Source organism: Nycticebus coucang, chromosome 8 (genome assembly GCF_027406575.1).
Source record: "Nycticebus coucang isolate mNycCou1 chromosome 8, mNycCou1.pri, whole genome shotgun sequence".
Taxonomy (NCBI): Eukaryota; Metazoa; Chordata; class Mammalia; order Primates; family Lorisidae; genus Nycticebus; species Nycticebus coucang.
This window is the reverse complement of record NC_069787.1, coordinates 8,646,457-8,660,342: the sequence shown is the minus strand read 5'-3', so window position 1 is coordinate 8,660,342 and position 13,886 is coordinate 8,646,457. Positions and strand designations below refer to the sequence as shown.

General features: G+C 44.1%; 1 protein-coding gene across 1 annotated transcript in view; it reads left to right on the top strand.

The window, feature by feature from the left end:
- SLC6A11 (solute carrier family 6 member 11) overlaps window positions 1-13,886 on the top strand; it is a 127,168-nt gene that overhangs the window by 81,585 nt on the left and 31,697 nt on the right. Inside the window, exon 7 of the mRNA XM_053599571.1 lies at window positions 10,523-10,626. Coding sequence (XP_053455546.1) covers window positions 10,523-10,626 — 104 coding nt within the window. The remainder of the gene's footprint in view (window positions 1-10,522; window positions 10,627-13,886) is intronic.

Here is a 13,886-nt window from a genome sequence, read left to right as displayed (position 1 = left end):
CAAAAGCCCAGCCCCACATGCGTGTTGGCTCGGGTGGATTTCCCGCATCTTCTTGGCCAGGCATTAGGACAGCAAGAAGCCTACAGCAATGGAGTGTTGGCTGTTTCCACCCATTTGTGTTGAACCCATGCTGGTGGCCCAACAAGGCAGGGGTATCTGCCTTAGGGATGGGCACCTGCAGCTTGGGGTACCTGTCAAAAATCTGATTAGGTCACCTGGTGGGGAGGGAGGCTAGCATGTCAGAAAGGACACAGGAGCTTATTTCATAGTATAATTGAGAAGTAGCAATTATACCAAGATTAAGGGTACCAGGTAAATCACTGCAAACTTTGCATTCATTATATCTTTCTTTCATGGGCAAAGAAGTTGATGTTCAGAGAGGTAAAGTAACTTGCCTGGGGTTGCACAGCAGTAAGTGGAAGAATAGGCTCCAAGCTGGGTCTACTGACCCTGAAACTTTTGCCCTTTTCATTAAGCCCCTGCAAGGCTCAGACCGAGGCGCCTGACAAAAGCCATCTTGTTTAACTTTTTGCATGGGGCTTCCATGCCTTCTCCCAAGGGCAGGCCAGGTTCCAAGGGGCAGTTCACATATTTGCTTGTTCCTAAGCCCAGAGTGACTGCTCACATTGGCCAATGTCCTCTTGAACACTCAATGGATACAGGACTGCCCCTCTTTGGGTGTTTGTTCTTTTATGTATAAAAAGAGGATACTAATAGCATCAACCTTAACGTGAGTGTGAAGAAGAGTTTAATATTCATACAGAGCTTTGCACAGCCCTAGGGATGTCATAGGTACTACTAAAGGGTCATTGATGTCATTGTGATAATTAGCGTCACCATCATCCTGCACCTCCTCTTACTAGGGCTTTTGGGGCAGGACAATTAATGCCACGTTTGGCAGACCTCGAGGCATCATCATGGCAAACACCAGCCACCTCCACAACACAGACACAGATAGGTGTAGCAGGCCTGCTTGGGGTTGCCACCTTTGGTGACAAGCAGAGGTACACCCTCTTGCTTTGACTGGTGGCTGTTAGCAGACCTGAGAGCACATTTCTAGGGAAGCTTCTTTTAGTAAACTGTGCTGCCTTAAATGCTGTAGCAAATCACTCCTGCTCCAGTTCCCTTTCAGCTCCCAGGGTAGCAACTCTCCCTCTTCAGGGACAGGACCCTGGCCCCTGCTGCCCCACTGACCTCCTCTCCCCTACTCCTCCCCACAACTCGCTCCTCTTCAGCAGATGTTGGATGAGAGCTGTCTGTCTGCTCGTTGTCTCTCTCTCCCACTGGAGTGTAAGCGCCTTGAAGGTAGGAGCTCCGTAAAGGGCGGTGACAGCTGCAGCTTTGCCTCCTGGAACCTGTAAACAAACATCAAGTGGAGAAAAGAGGAGCGAGAATGTTTTGTTTCCTTTTTGTTTCCAGATATTGAATAGTGGAATATCTGGGGAGGAATGGATTTTGACCAGGCACCCGGCTGGGTTCCTGAGTACCCTTCAGAGTATTCCTCGCTGCTTCCCAAGAGCTAGGAAGGAAGGTGCTGATCCAAGAGGTAGGAAAAAGACAAAGTTTTCTCCCCTAAACATCTAAGGAATCCTACTTGCGTGGTCAACATGGGAACATAGGGAGCGGACAGAGCTTGTTTCCACCCACCCACCCACCTGTCTCTAACCTGCCTCAGGGCAATGTTCAGGACACATCGGCCACAGGACATACAGTCTTATTAAGTACCATCTAAGGGGTATGGGGCAGTAGTTATGAGACATCCTTCTTGACACATGTAGCTTCTGAGAGTGGGTAGGGAAAAGCTTGTCCTTGTCCATCCATCCTTCCTTGCTTCTCCCAGCAAATGCCATTGAGGACCTACTCCGTGCAGCCCTGTGCTAGGCCCTGAGGGAAGGTAGCTACATGTGACCATTGATCTCTGTACCTATTGTGCACTGGGCTCATCGGAACCAGTTGTCCCAAAAGAGGTGAGGTTGCCCTAGAGCTCAAGGGCGGGACCACCTCTCTTCTAAAGGGGCTCCGCTCCCCTGTTCCCATGCAAATCTGTCCTCCAAACCTTTTTGAATGTGGACCGCCCATGGCTGTGCTGCCAGAACGCCCCCCATTCATTGCTGCAGAACATGGGGAGTGATCCCTTTCTCAGCTGCTGACCCAGCTTCCTTAGGGTTTGTTTTGTTGAGACTATTTTCCCTTCAAATTGTGTTGAGAAATAGGAAGCCCTTTCTCTGCTGAGCTCTCCCTTTGTAGCGTCCTGGGAGATGCTGGTCAGTGGAGCTCAGTTGCCTGGTCTTCCTTTCATTGAGGTGGGGGGTTGCCTTTGTTCAGTTTGACTTCACAGCCACAGAGCAATTTAAATCTCAGCTGAGACTCCAGGCCTGCTCAGCAGACCAGGAGGCCCCAACTTTTCTCAGGAAAATGTGGAACCAGAGCACCCTGAATTCAAACCTGACTCCCTTAAAAGCTATGTGACCTTTCTGGAACCCATGTCCTCCTCTAAAAAAAAATGGAGACGTTAATGCTCACCTAGTAAGACAGTGACACGAGTTGTGAGATTGCGTGAAAGCCTTGAGTACATAATGAGTTTCAGCCAATGTTAACTCAAGTTTTTCAGATCTTAAGGAGTTACCAAATTGATGGAGGGTTTATAAATGTTCTATTATTCTGTCTGCCTCTCTTTTCCCTTTTTGTCAAATCATTCCAGTGGCCATGATGATTTTGTCTGATCTCTTGGTGTTTATAGAATTTTTAGTTGAAGGAAGAGCTAACCTCGCTGAAATAGGCTTGGGACAATACCTTAGTAGAGATAATGCTGTGTTCACTAGCCCTGTACTTTTTCTCTTCCTGAATAAATGAGTAGACTTCATTTCTAAGACTTCCTTGACCTTAAGCTAAAACTACATCTCTTGGCTCTGGTCAGTGACACGTAGGCAGAAGTGACCTAAGAAGCTCTCAGGCTTAGCCTTGAAAAACTTCCCAAGCAAACCTACAATTCTCTGTTGCTTTGCCTCAGCAGCTGTGCTGGAAGCATGTGTCGAGATGATGGTATCATAGGAAGGGAGAAATGCTTATGTTGCTAAGTCAGCAAGTGGAAGAGAGCCCTTTACACTCTGCACGGGGCTTCTCACCCAAATCTCAGTGTGCTAAACCACACAGATTTGAGGGTTTATGGTTTAATGCCACATAGCTTAGCAGTGGTCATCTCAACAAATAGAGCAGCTCACTGATGAGCTAATTAGTTTTGTTCCAAATTGATGAGCAAGGCTGACATTGGGGGCCCTGTAACATTTTCACAGCCACAGACGTATGTGTAAGAACATAGACACACCTCAGTTATACCAGTCTGCTAATGAGTCTACTGATGCAGACTCCACGTGAAGACAGACCATGGCTCTTCATGGGACTTCTTCAAGAAATTTAATCCTAAACATTCTTGGGCTGTGCTATGCCCAGTGACCATGTGTCTTCACAGAAAAACTGATGTCAACGTGGGTTTCGCAAGTGTGAAAAATGAAGAGGCCAAGGGAGAAGGGTGGATCTGGAGTCATGGGTGTGTTAAGTTACTGCTAAAGTCCTGATGACTTTCAGATCTGTTCCTCTAGCCCAGACCTCTGTATGTTGCCCTAGACTTTCCACCTGTCTCCTGAACATCTCACTTGAGGTCTCAAACTTCCCTTCTCCAGATTAATACTTAATCACCTCCCCACTTTCTACTTCCAAGCACCACTGAAAAAAATGGGTCATCCTCTAGTGTTGTTCCCCCATCCACTACATTGCCCAAATCTGGGTATTCCTCTCTTACCTCCAGTCAAGACCAATCTTGTTGAATCTGCCTCCTAAAGATATCTTGAGAATCAAGGAGCTAATATGGCAACAGCAAAAATATCGTTTTGATTTCCTAGAATCTCCCCACCCAAAGAGAGAAACTAGGATAGTGAAACAAAAACAGCTATGGATTGTACCTTCAGCATGACTGGATGACTCCGTGAGCCACAAAATGTGAACAGATGGAGCCAAACACCAACAGGAATAATGTCTACATGATATCAATTCTGTGGGATGAGATCAAGGTGAAAGCAAAGGGAATTCTGAAGTGTGAGTGCTAAGAAACCCAGAAAGCTCTAACATGTATTAGGAGAGGACTTTTTTGGGAATAGAATCTTGATGGATCTATGTGAGAACAACAGTAAAAACTAGCAGGGACCTGTGTAGCCTCCACGTCCTAGGTAGGAGAGGGAGGACTTCAGAAAGTTTGGGCACAGGTGGTGCCTGTGGCTCAGTGAGTAGGGCGCCAGCCCCATATACTGAGGGTGGCAGGTTCAAACCCAGCTCTGGCAAAACTGCAACAACAACAACAACAACAAAAAGAATAGGTGGGTATTGTAACAGGCACCTGTAATCCCACCTACTTGGGAGGCTGAGGCAAGAGAATCACTTAAGCCCAACAGCTGGAGGTTGCTGTGAGCTGTGATGCCACAGCAGTCTACCTAGGGCAACAAAGTTTGACTCTGTCTCAAAAAAAAAAGGAAAGAAAATCTGGGCAGAGGTGTGGGGCCTGTGAACTCTAGGGACTAACCCAGCTGAGGCTCCATTGGCAGAAAGAACCCCACATGAAGGATAAATTAGTGGAAGCAGAATCCAATTGAGCAGGACAGAGAGACATTAGAGGAAATGAAAGGAGAAATTTTGGATTAAGAGTGGGGGAAGCGAATAAAGAATAATAATTTTAGAAAGTACCGTCTGTATAGCCATAGTTTTAAAGACTCTTTGATAATCACTAAAGACGGAATCCTAGGACCGCAAGTTTGGAAAATTTATTCTCTTTCCTCTATGCAAGAAAATCCCCTCCTAAGACTATAGGACCATCCATCTCACCCACACATAAGAAGAAGATGGTGGTCAAATCCCATACAAAGCTATCATAAGAAAAAGAATTATGAGGAGAATAGTGTTCTGTAGGTAATTAATGCATTCCACAAAGGACAGAAGCAGAAAGCACTAGACAGCTGAAAGCTGATATTTCAAAACAAGCTAAAATAAATTAAGAAACCAACAGATGATGTAAGACAAATAGCATAGATGAAATGGTCAGACAAAAAGAATATTCAAAAAGAGAGCTGACGGAAATAACCACTTATAAAAGGAAAAGTATTTCAGAAAATAGAACTAAATAGAATGAATAAAGGGGTGAACAGGCACCACGGATATCATTAGGTCAACAGAGGAGGAAAAGGAGGAAAAGAAAAAATAAAGTTGGAAAGTGAACAAAGATCTTTAAAAGAAAAATTGATAGGTCTAGAAGATTGATGAAGGAGGTCCAACATACATACAAGTCCCCAAAGAAGAAACCTAAAGCAATGGAAGAGAATAAATGCTAAAAACAGTAATTCAGGAATTTTTTTTTTTTTCTCCTGAAATAAAGAGAAAAGACCTGAACTTGCATCTTGAAAAAGTACATGATGAGCCTGGAAAATCAACCCAGAATAGTCAGTATTAAGACCTGTTCCAGGCTCGGTGTCCTTAGCTCAGGGGTTAGGGCGCTGGCCATATGCACTGGGGCTGGTGGGTTCGAACCCAGCAGGGACCTGCTAAGCAACAGTGATGACAACAACAAAACAATAGCTGGGCCTTGTGGCAGGTGCCTTATAGTCCCAGCTACTCGGGGGGGCTGAGACAAGAGAATTGCTTAAGTCCAAGAGTTTGGGGTTGCTATGAGCTGTAATGCCACGGCACTCTACGGAGGGCGACACAATGAGACTCTGTTTCAAAACAAAAAAATAAACAAAAAGAAACCTGTTCCAATAAAACTATTGGACCTTAAAGAGGGCATAAAAATCCCGTTGGCTATCTAGACAAAGAGGATAAGTGCTTAATAAGGGGAAACAAGTTAGACTGGCATCAGACTTTTGTAGCAGCACTTTGTGCCAGAAGTCAATTAAGCAACATATTCAAAGTACCCAGGAAAAGAAAAAGAGAACCAAAGTTTTATGTACAGTTAAATTGACTTTCAAATATGAAATCTGCAGATCATATTTAATAGTGATCTGTATTTAAAGTATTATAAATATGCAAGAACCCAGGATATATGATTTCCCATAAACTTTTCTGGAGGAACTTACTAGGGAACAATCTCCAGGTAACCAAACTGTTTAGAAAAGTACATAAGGGTATTAAATTCATAGTCACTTGTAAAATTTGTACTAAATGATAGCTATAGGAAGCCTGGCACAGTGGCGTGTACCTGTAGTCTCAGCTACTTGGGAAGCTGAGACTGGAGGATCACTTGAGGCCAGGAGTTCAAGGTTATCATCAAGGCTGAGTTGTTATAGCCACTGTATTCCCCCTGGGGCAACATTGCAAGATTCCATCTCTAAAAATAAATAAGGGAAGAAAGAAAGACAGGCTATAATATAATATGTAATAGTTGTGTGAGCTAATAATGCCGAGACAGTCCAAGTATTAAAAATGAAAGGAAATGGCTCGGTGCCTGTAGCTCAGGGGTTACAGCCCAAGCCACATACACCAGGGCTGGTGGGTTCGAGCCCAGCCCAGGCCTGCTAAACAACAATGACAACTACAATAAAAAAAACAAACAAACAGCCGGGCGTTGTGGTGGGCACCTGAAGTCCCAGCTACTTGGGAGGCTGAAGCAAGAGAATCACTTAAGCCCAAGCGTTTGAGGTTACTGTGAGCGGTGATGTCACGGCACTCTACCGAGGACAACACAGTGAGACTCTGTCTCAAAAAAAAAAAAAAAAATTAAAGGAAAATGGAGAGTGTGTATATGAAAATTAGAATACGTTCACAAATAGGCTTATACATATTAACTGGCAGCACATGGATATTTCTTCAAATTAGATGTTAGGGGGAAGAGAAGGAAGAAAAATAGAGGCCACTAGCTAATTTCAATATTTTTCATAGTAAGGAACCAACAGATAATGTCAAAAAGGGAAGGACAAAAGATATTGTATGAAGTGCTAATGTACTGGTGACTATCAGAATAAAAATGATAGATTTTCCACCGCAGAGGTAGGGGAGTAAAATGGATAGATAATTTGAGAACATATCTCCTTCTCTCATGACTCTCTGGGCCCACTCAACCTGTTTCCTTTCTTCTACAGTCTTGAAAGGTATGCCTCCTCCAGGCAGCCTTCTTTGATTGCCCTAGCACCAATTACCCTTCTCCCTCATCTGTCTCTCCTAGGTACTGGACACCTTGTTTTGTGAATGTTTAATCTCGCCTGAGGACAGAGATGAAGTGCTGTGTATAATTAGATGGTACTTCTTTCAGAGTTTGACACAGGGTTCTGTACATAAAAGGCACGCAATACATAATAAATGTAGTAATTCAGGATTGATCGGAGGGTTTAGGCTTACAACTTCTGAGTTTTTCTAAGGGCCGAATGTTGCTATTAGTGAGAATTCTTTCCATTTGAAGTGACAGCAATCTAATTCAAACTGACTTAAGCAAAAGGGGAATTTGTAGGCCTCTAAAATGGAATATTGTAGGGTAGACTAATTTCACTCATGGCTGGATCCAAGTTACACCACTGGTACCTATCTTATCTTTGCTTTGACCTCTGCCTTTCTGTGTGTTGGCTTCACTCTCAAGCAGAATCTTCCCTCAGGGTAAGGGATGGCTCCCAGCAGTTATAAGCTTAACATCCCCCCAAAACTACAGGTGTCCCATTGTCCATAAATGGTTCAAGCAAAAGTCCCAGAATTGAATTTCATCGGCTTGCCCTGCATCACACGCTCATCCCTGAACCAATCACTGTGGCCAAGAGAAATGCATTGATACGCCAGGCCTGAATCATGTGACTGTTGCTGAATCTAGCTCTCCGTGGGGAAGAGATGGCTTCCCAAAAGGAAAATTGAGGTCCTGTTACCTAAAAGGGGAGATTGATGGATGCTCAGCAGATAAAACTAGCAGATGTCCATTTTAGTGTTGACAGGCTCAATGAGCAAATTGAAAGAAAAATTACCTGCAAGTGAAAGTCACTGGTTTGGAGGGCACATCCTCGGGGTGTGTGAACTGGAGTTCTGTTAGGTGTTTTCTAACTCACAGAGAGTTTATTTACCATGCTGCGGGGAAGGGGCCATTCTGATGAATGATGGGGTCCAATGCAGACGGAGGAGGGCTTTCTGCAAGTCTGGGGTTCATCTCACTCTGACCTGCACACCCAGCCAGAACACAGTGGAGGATGCTCGGTCTGTGAGGCACTAACAAGTGTGGCAGACTCCGGGACTAGCATCTGATCCAGCACCGAGGATCTTGGTGATCCAGCCCCTGGGATCTGGTTTTCTGTTTCCTGGGTCAGCAGCTGTACTGTTTTTTGCTTTGCCTTATGGTTTACTGGCCTTACACAATAGAGAAGGGAATTCACTGAGGTAATAAATGGGGAAACTGAGGCAAAATAGAAGGAATTAAAAATACATCCATTTCTCTCCTGAAATCTTTAAGACTTTTTTTTTTTTTAACCACTGGATCCTTCCTATCAACCCTTAAGCATCCTTAAGCTTTTAGAATTTTTTAAAATTCTCCCTGAATTTGATTTACCTATATTTGCTTCCACTCTGTCTTCCACCTCTCCTTCATACCAAAAATAAATCGTTTGTTTGGTTTTGGTTTTGAATATTCCCTCTTTCCATTTCCTCCTATCCACGTCTCAGAGCAGTCTGGTCTTCTGGCCTCCCACCCTCTGCCCCACCTCTTCCTCATGAAAGAATTCTGCCCAGATTACTCATTTAGCTCCATAATTAAACCTGATGAGCCTGTGTTGGAAGAGAGAAAAAGTGCAGTCATGCGTTAGTTCTGCAGAAGCAGGATAATCTTCAGTTTTAATAGGTATTTGCTAAATGATTTAACAAACTTGAGCAGATCCAGGCTACAGCGATTTGTACCATGTAATCAAATCCCTAAGAAAGAGGAAATGTAGGCGCTTTTCCTGGAAAGGAGACAGTTCTGAGATCTAGTGGGCCCTGGTGTTTTCTTTGAGTCTTTAAAGAGCTGCCATGTGGAAGACAGAGATGTGATCTGGGTGACTCCAGCATGAGGAATCCAGGAAGGGAGAGTTCTTCACAATTTTTTAATGTGAGAGCAGAAAAAATCTAGGTTACCATGTTTGCCTTTGTTAAGTAGAGTCCTTTGCACAGTCGTGTCTGGCACCCAAGAAGTGTGCCATATACCCTCATATTGTGCCTGTCAAGTGGGAGCACACATCCCCTCCCTCCTCCCGAGTTTCTTCACATTTTAAGAAATACTCTAAGAGTCAAACCCTCTAAAGAAGAAAAAGTCTGTGTCAGTAGATAGCAAGCGCCCTGTCACTGGTGGTAATCAAGCAGAATAGAGTACTATGCTGCGTGAAAAGTTATACTAGGGGACTTTGAGGCTGATCCCAAATCTGCAATTCTGTGACCAGTTAAGCACGCAGCTCCAGAGGAGGGCCTCTGCAGACTCATGTCTGCCTCTTCCCAGCTCTGTGGTGTTGGGCACATTACTCAACCTCTCTGATTCCTGATCTCTTCACCTTAAAAGGTGGCTAAATAACAGCACCTACTGCATAGAGTTGCTAGGAGAATTCAAGCACGGTGATGCTGGGCACCATGCCTGGACAGCTGAGTGGTCAGTAGGTTTGCTGTGTTTCGTATTTCATGCCAAGCCCTGCTCTCCAGATGGTACTCGATGCCCAAGCATGAGTCCCATCAGCTGCGTTCGATTTGAGCCGTGGATTTTTCTTGGTGACTCTAGAGGCTGGGCTCAAAAAGAACCTGGGAGAAAGTGAAAAGCCACTGGTCATGCCTGTTGTGCTTGTGCGTATCAAGCTGTCCACAGAAGTCCTTTTCAAGGGGAGCTCGGGGACTAAGAAGGTCATTGCCTTATGTATCATTGAGGGAATCTAAATGGGGAATGTATTTTGAAAGGTGATAAGGATTTGGCGAGCCTCCCTCACCCTTCCCTTCCTCTCCCGCCTGTCACCTCGTGCTGAGGTCAGCTATGCAAATGCATCCTCCTGGACAGATTCTTAGGACAGTGTTCTTAGGGTAGTCTTAATCACAGGAAACGAAAGCATTTGTCTGGCTTAAGCATGACTGACTTCTAAGTAGGCAGTGGCCCCAGGGGCTTATACTCCTTATTACATAAGTCCTCGCAACAGTCTTGTCAAGAAATTTCCTTCCCTACTTTGCGGATAAAGAAAACTAAACCTCAGAGAGGTGAAGTAACTTTTCCAAGGTCACACAGCTGAGGCCAGGGTCCTAACCATCCAAATTCCTACTAGGCAGGGAGTTATTATCTTTAACCTCCAGCCAATTCTGAAATCAATTGAAAATATTTATATTTAATCAAGTGGTCCCCAAGAATAGAACTCCTTTAAAAAGTGGTCCTGAGGAGGTTAGGAAGTTTGATTCATGAAACTTTTCCTCTGGGTAAGGTGTGGGTGGGGGTTTTCAGAAACCAGGGCCACCCTCTCACCACACAGCTGATGTCTTCTCTTTATGCCAATGTCTTTGTGCCTTCCCGCAGGTCTGGGTAGATGCTGGAACACAGATCTTTTTCTCCTATGCCATCTGCCTTGGCTGTCTGACTGCTCTGGGAAGTTATAACAATTATAACAACAACTGCTACAGGTGAGCGTTTCCCCAGACCCTGCCCCTTCGCCAAATCCCAAGAGCCCTCCACTCTGCCAGGCTGGTTTCTGCCCCTCTGCTCACCTTGCCCTCCTGTCCTTGAAGAAGATAGATGGGCTGTTTGTTGGCTGGCCAGAGGAGCTAGGAAAATAGCAAATGAAATCAGGAGTACATTCCAGGCTACAAAGCACATCCCTTCCGGAATCTCATTCAGGTTTCAGTGCCACCATGGATGATAAAGATTTATCCCAGCGTGGATAAGTGACTGGCACAAGGTCACACAGCTAGTAAGTACTCAGAGGGCCTTGTCTTCTACCTTCTATTCAGAACTCTGCTTCTTCTCCCTTCTTACTTGACTGTAAGGTCGTCTCCTGTCCCACCTGGGGTGGCCAGTGACCCCTGTTGCCCTTCAGTCTAACCAGCCTCCCTGACCTCCTGCAGCTGGCTGCCCTGGGGCTGGGAGGGGGTCCAGGGAATTCAAGGCCGTCTGACCCATGGCTGCCTGGCTTCTCTTACCTACAGCCTGTGTTCTGCAGTGAGGCTAAGACCTGCAGAAGGCAGAGGACATACCCAAGGTCACCCACGAGCACGTAGTGGCAGCAGTGGTCTAGGATGATGGTCTGTGTAAGACTCTGCACCCTTGAGCTCGGTACCTGATAGGTGATGTTTCCTGGACGATGGACTCTCTTAGACTCTCTCCCTTAGAGTCTAAGACGGGGGTGGGGAACCTTTACATATTTGTGGTCCTTCTGAGTGCTATAATGCTGGGGAGCATTGAATTCCTTTAATGTTGATACTGCAGTATCACATACCAAGCAAGTCATCTTATCTTTAGCAGAAACAGGATAATATTGCCACTCCCAACACTCCTTTAAAAATCTGTTGTCTTCCTTTAGTGTTTTCTTGGTCTTCTCTGGCATCACGGCCTTTGAAAAAAATTCTGTTTATCAAACAGAATTAAAAAGTACTGCTGATCGGTGCAACTGTTCACAAATTCCACTTCAAATAGAAATACGGTGCACCGTTGTCAAAAGCTGATAACAGACTAAAGTACTCAACCCCCATAAACTCTCTCCAACCAGCCTTGTGCAATAGCAGTGCCAATCAGGCTGGGGCAAGTTAGAACTAAATCATGAGTGTAGCAGCCATCAATTTAGCCCTAAGGATCTCCTAATGTTCTAATGGTCAATTTGGAAGGGTTATTTCATTGAAAATTATTTTATTCTTTGGTATTTTTTCATTTCAGATTAATACGAGGGTACGAATGTTTAGGTTGCATTTTTCTTTATTTATTTTTGAGACCGAGTCTCACTCTGTCACCCTAGGTAGAGTGCTGTGGCGTCATCACAGCTCCTGACAACCTCAGTCTCTTGGGCTCAAGCGATCCTTTTGCCTCAGCCTGCCAAGTAGCTGGGACGATAGGCATTGCCACCACGCCCATCTAGTTTTTCTATTTTTAGTAGGGAGGGGGTCTTGCTTTTGCTCAGCGTGGTCTCAAACTCCTGAGCTCAAGCAATCCACCCACCTCAGCCTTCCAGAGTTCTGGGATTACAGGCCTGATTGTTTTCATTTCCAAAGTTCAAATTGTAACTGAGCCCTTCACCCAGGGAGCGTGCTTGCTGAGCACCCTCCCATTGTGCACACTAGGTAAGATCCGCCAATCATCCTCACTCCTCTCTTCCCTCGCCCCCTTCTCCCTCCTCTCCCTCCTGCCCTCTTGCCTCCCCTAGACTATACTCGTGTTTTTTCTTTCATGTAGGTGTGTAGTTGTTTACATTTTGGTTTCCTACTAGTATCCAGTACATGGGATACTTTTTTTTCCATTCTCAAGATACTTTACTAAGAACAATGTGTTTCAACTCCATCCAGTAAACACAAAAGATGTAAAGTTTCCATCTTTTCTTATGCCTGAATAGTCCTCTCTGTTATAGCACAGTTTGTTCTTTTGTATTTTAAATACATTCAGTTTAAAAAGAAAATAAAAATACAAAAGGTAACCAAAAATATATTAGTAAAAATTAAAGGATTTATTTTATAAAATTTGGATTCGGTCAAAAGGTGACACTTAAGGACCTAGAAGGCCCATGTGGCCTGAAGGCTGTAGTTTCCCCACCCCTGGTCCAAGAGCTTCTTAATCAGGAATGAAGTCACGGAATAATAACAGTGAAGCCATCGCTGATCACAGATTATTTGATCGAGCAAGGGTTTTTTACACAAATGATTCTGAGATGGGATTAAGTATTTGGGGGCAATACATTAGATTCTTATACCTTATCACATGTATTCACCATAAAACGTGACAGATTGAGGGCGGCGCCTGTGGCTCAAAGGGGTAGGGCGCCGGCCCCATATGCCGGAGGTGGTGGGTTCAAACCCAGCCCCAGCCAAAACTGTAAAAAAAAAAAAAAGTGACAGATTGATTAAAGAGTTAAATATTTTTAAAGGATACTGTTCTATAACTAGGAGTAAAATATTGATTCCAGAATGGAAAAAAAATGTAGAAAACATAAAAAAATAATTAAAGAAATCTAAGTAACAAATTGGTCCACATAAAAATCTAGAACTTCTAAATTGCTAGAAAGAAACTCAGAAAACTATTCAAAATAGCTACTTGTATAGGGTGGGACTGGGAAGACAGAGGTGGCCTTCTTTCCACCTGTGCCTCCTATACCATTTAAATGGGTTTCTGTTTTGTTTTATCTCTGAGAACATAGTTCTTTCATAATTTAAAAAGTCAGGTTAATATGAATATCATCAATATACTTTATGTCTAAGTGAAATAGGAAAATAATTTATAAAATTAAAGGGCGTAGTAACAGCATATACTACAAGGGTCTTATTATAACCAAAATATGTAATGAATACAAACAGATCAATATGGAAAACACTAAAACACTAATAGAAAAAGAAGCAATATGATTTTAAAATAATGAGATAGTTTTTTCTCAAGTAGCAAATTGGCAGTGATGTAAAAGTCCTATTCCTCATAGGCAAGGGTACGTGTAAGGGTCATTTCACACTCCACTGGTGGGACGGAAACTTGGAACTAACAAGCACATCATGTGGTCATCATGTGGTTCAGGTTGAATCATCCATTTGGAATAACTTTTGTGAATGGTAAGGTCCCTCCCTCATTATCCCCATCTTTGAGATAGGAAAAGGGAGGCTCATGGAGATGTCCCCAACTAGATGTGGCAGAGTCAGGACTCCGGCCAAGGTCTCTGAATCTCCATCCTGGGCTGTCTGTTGCCTCCTTTCCA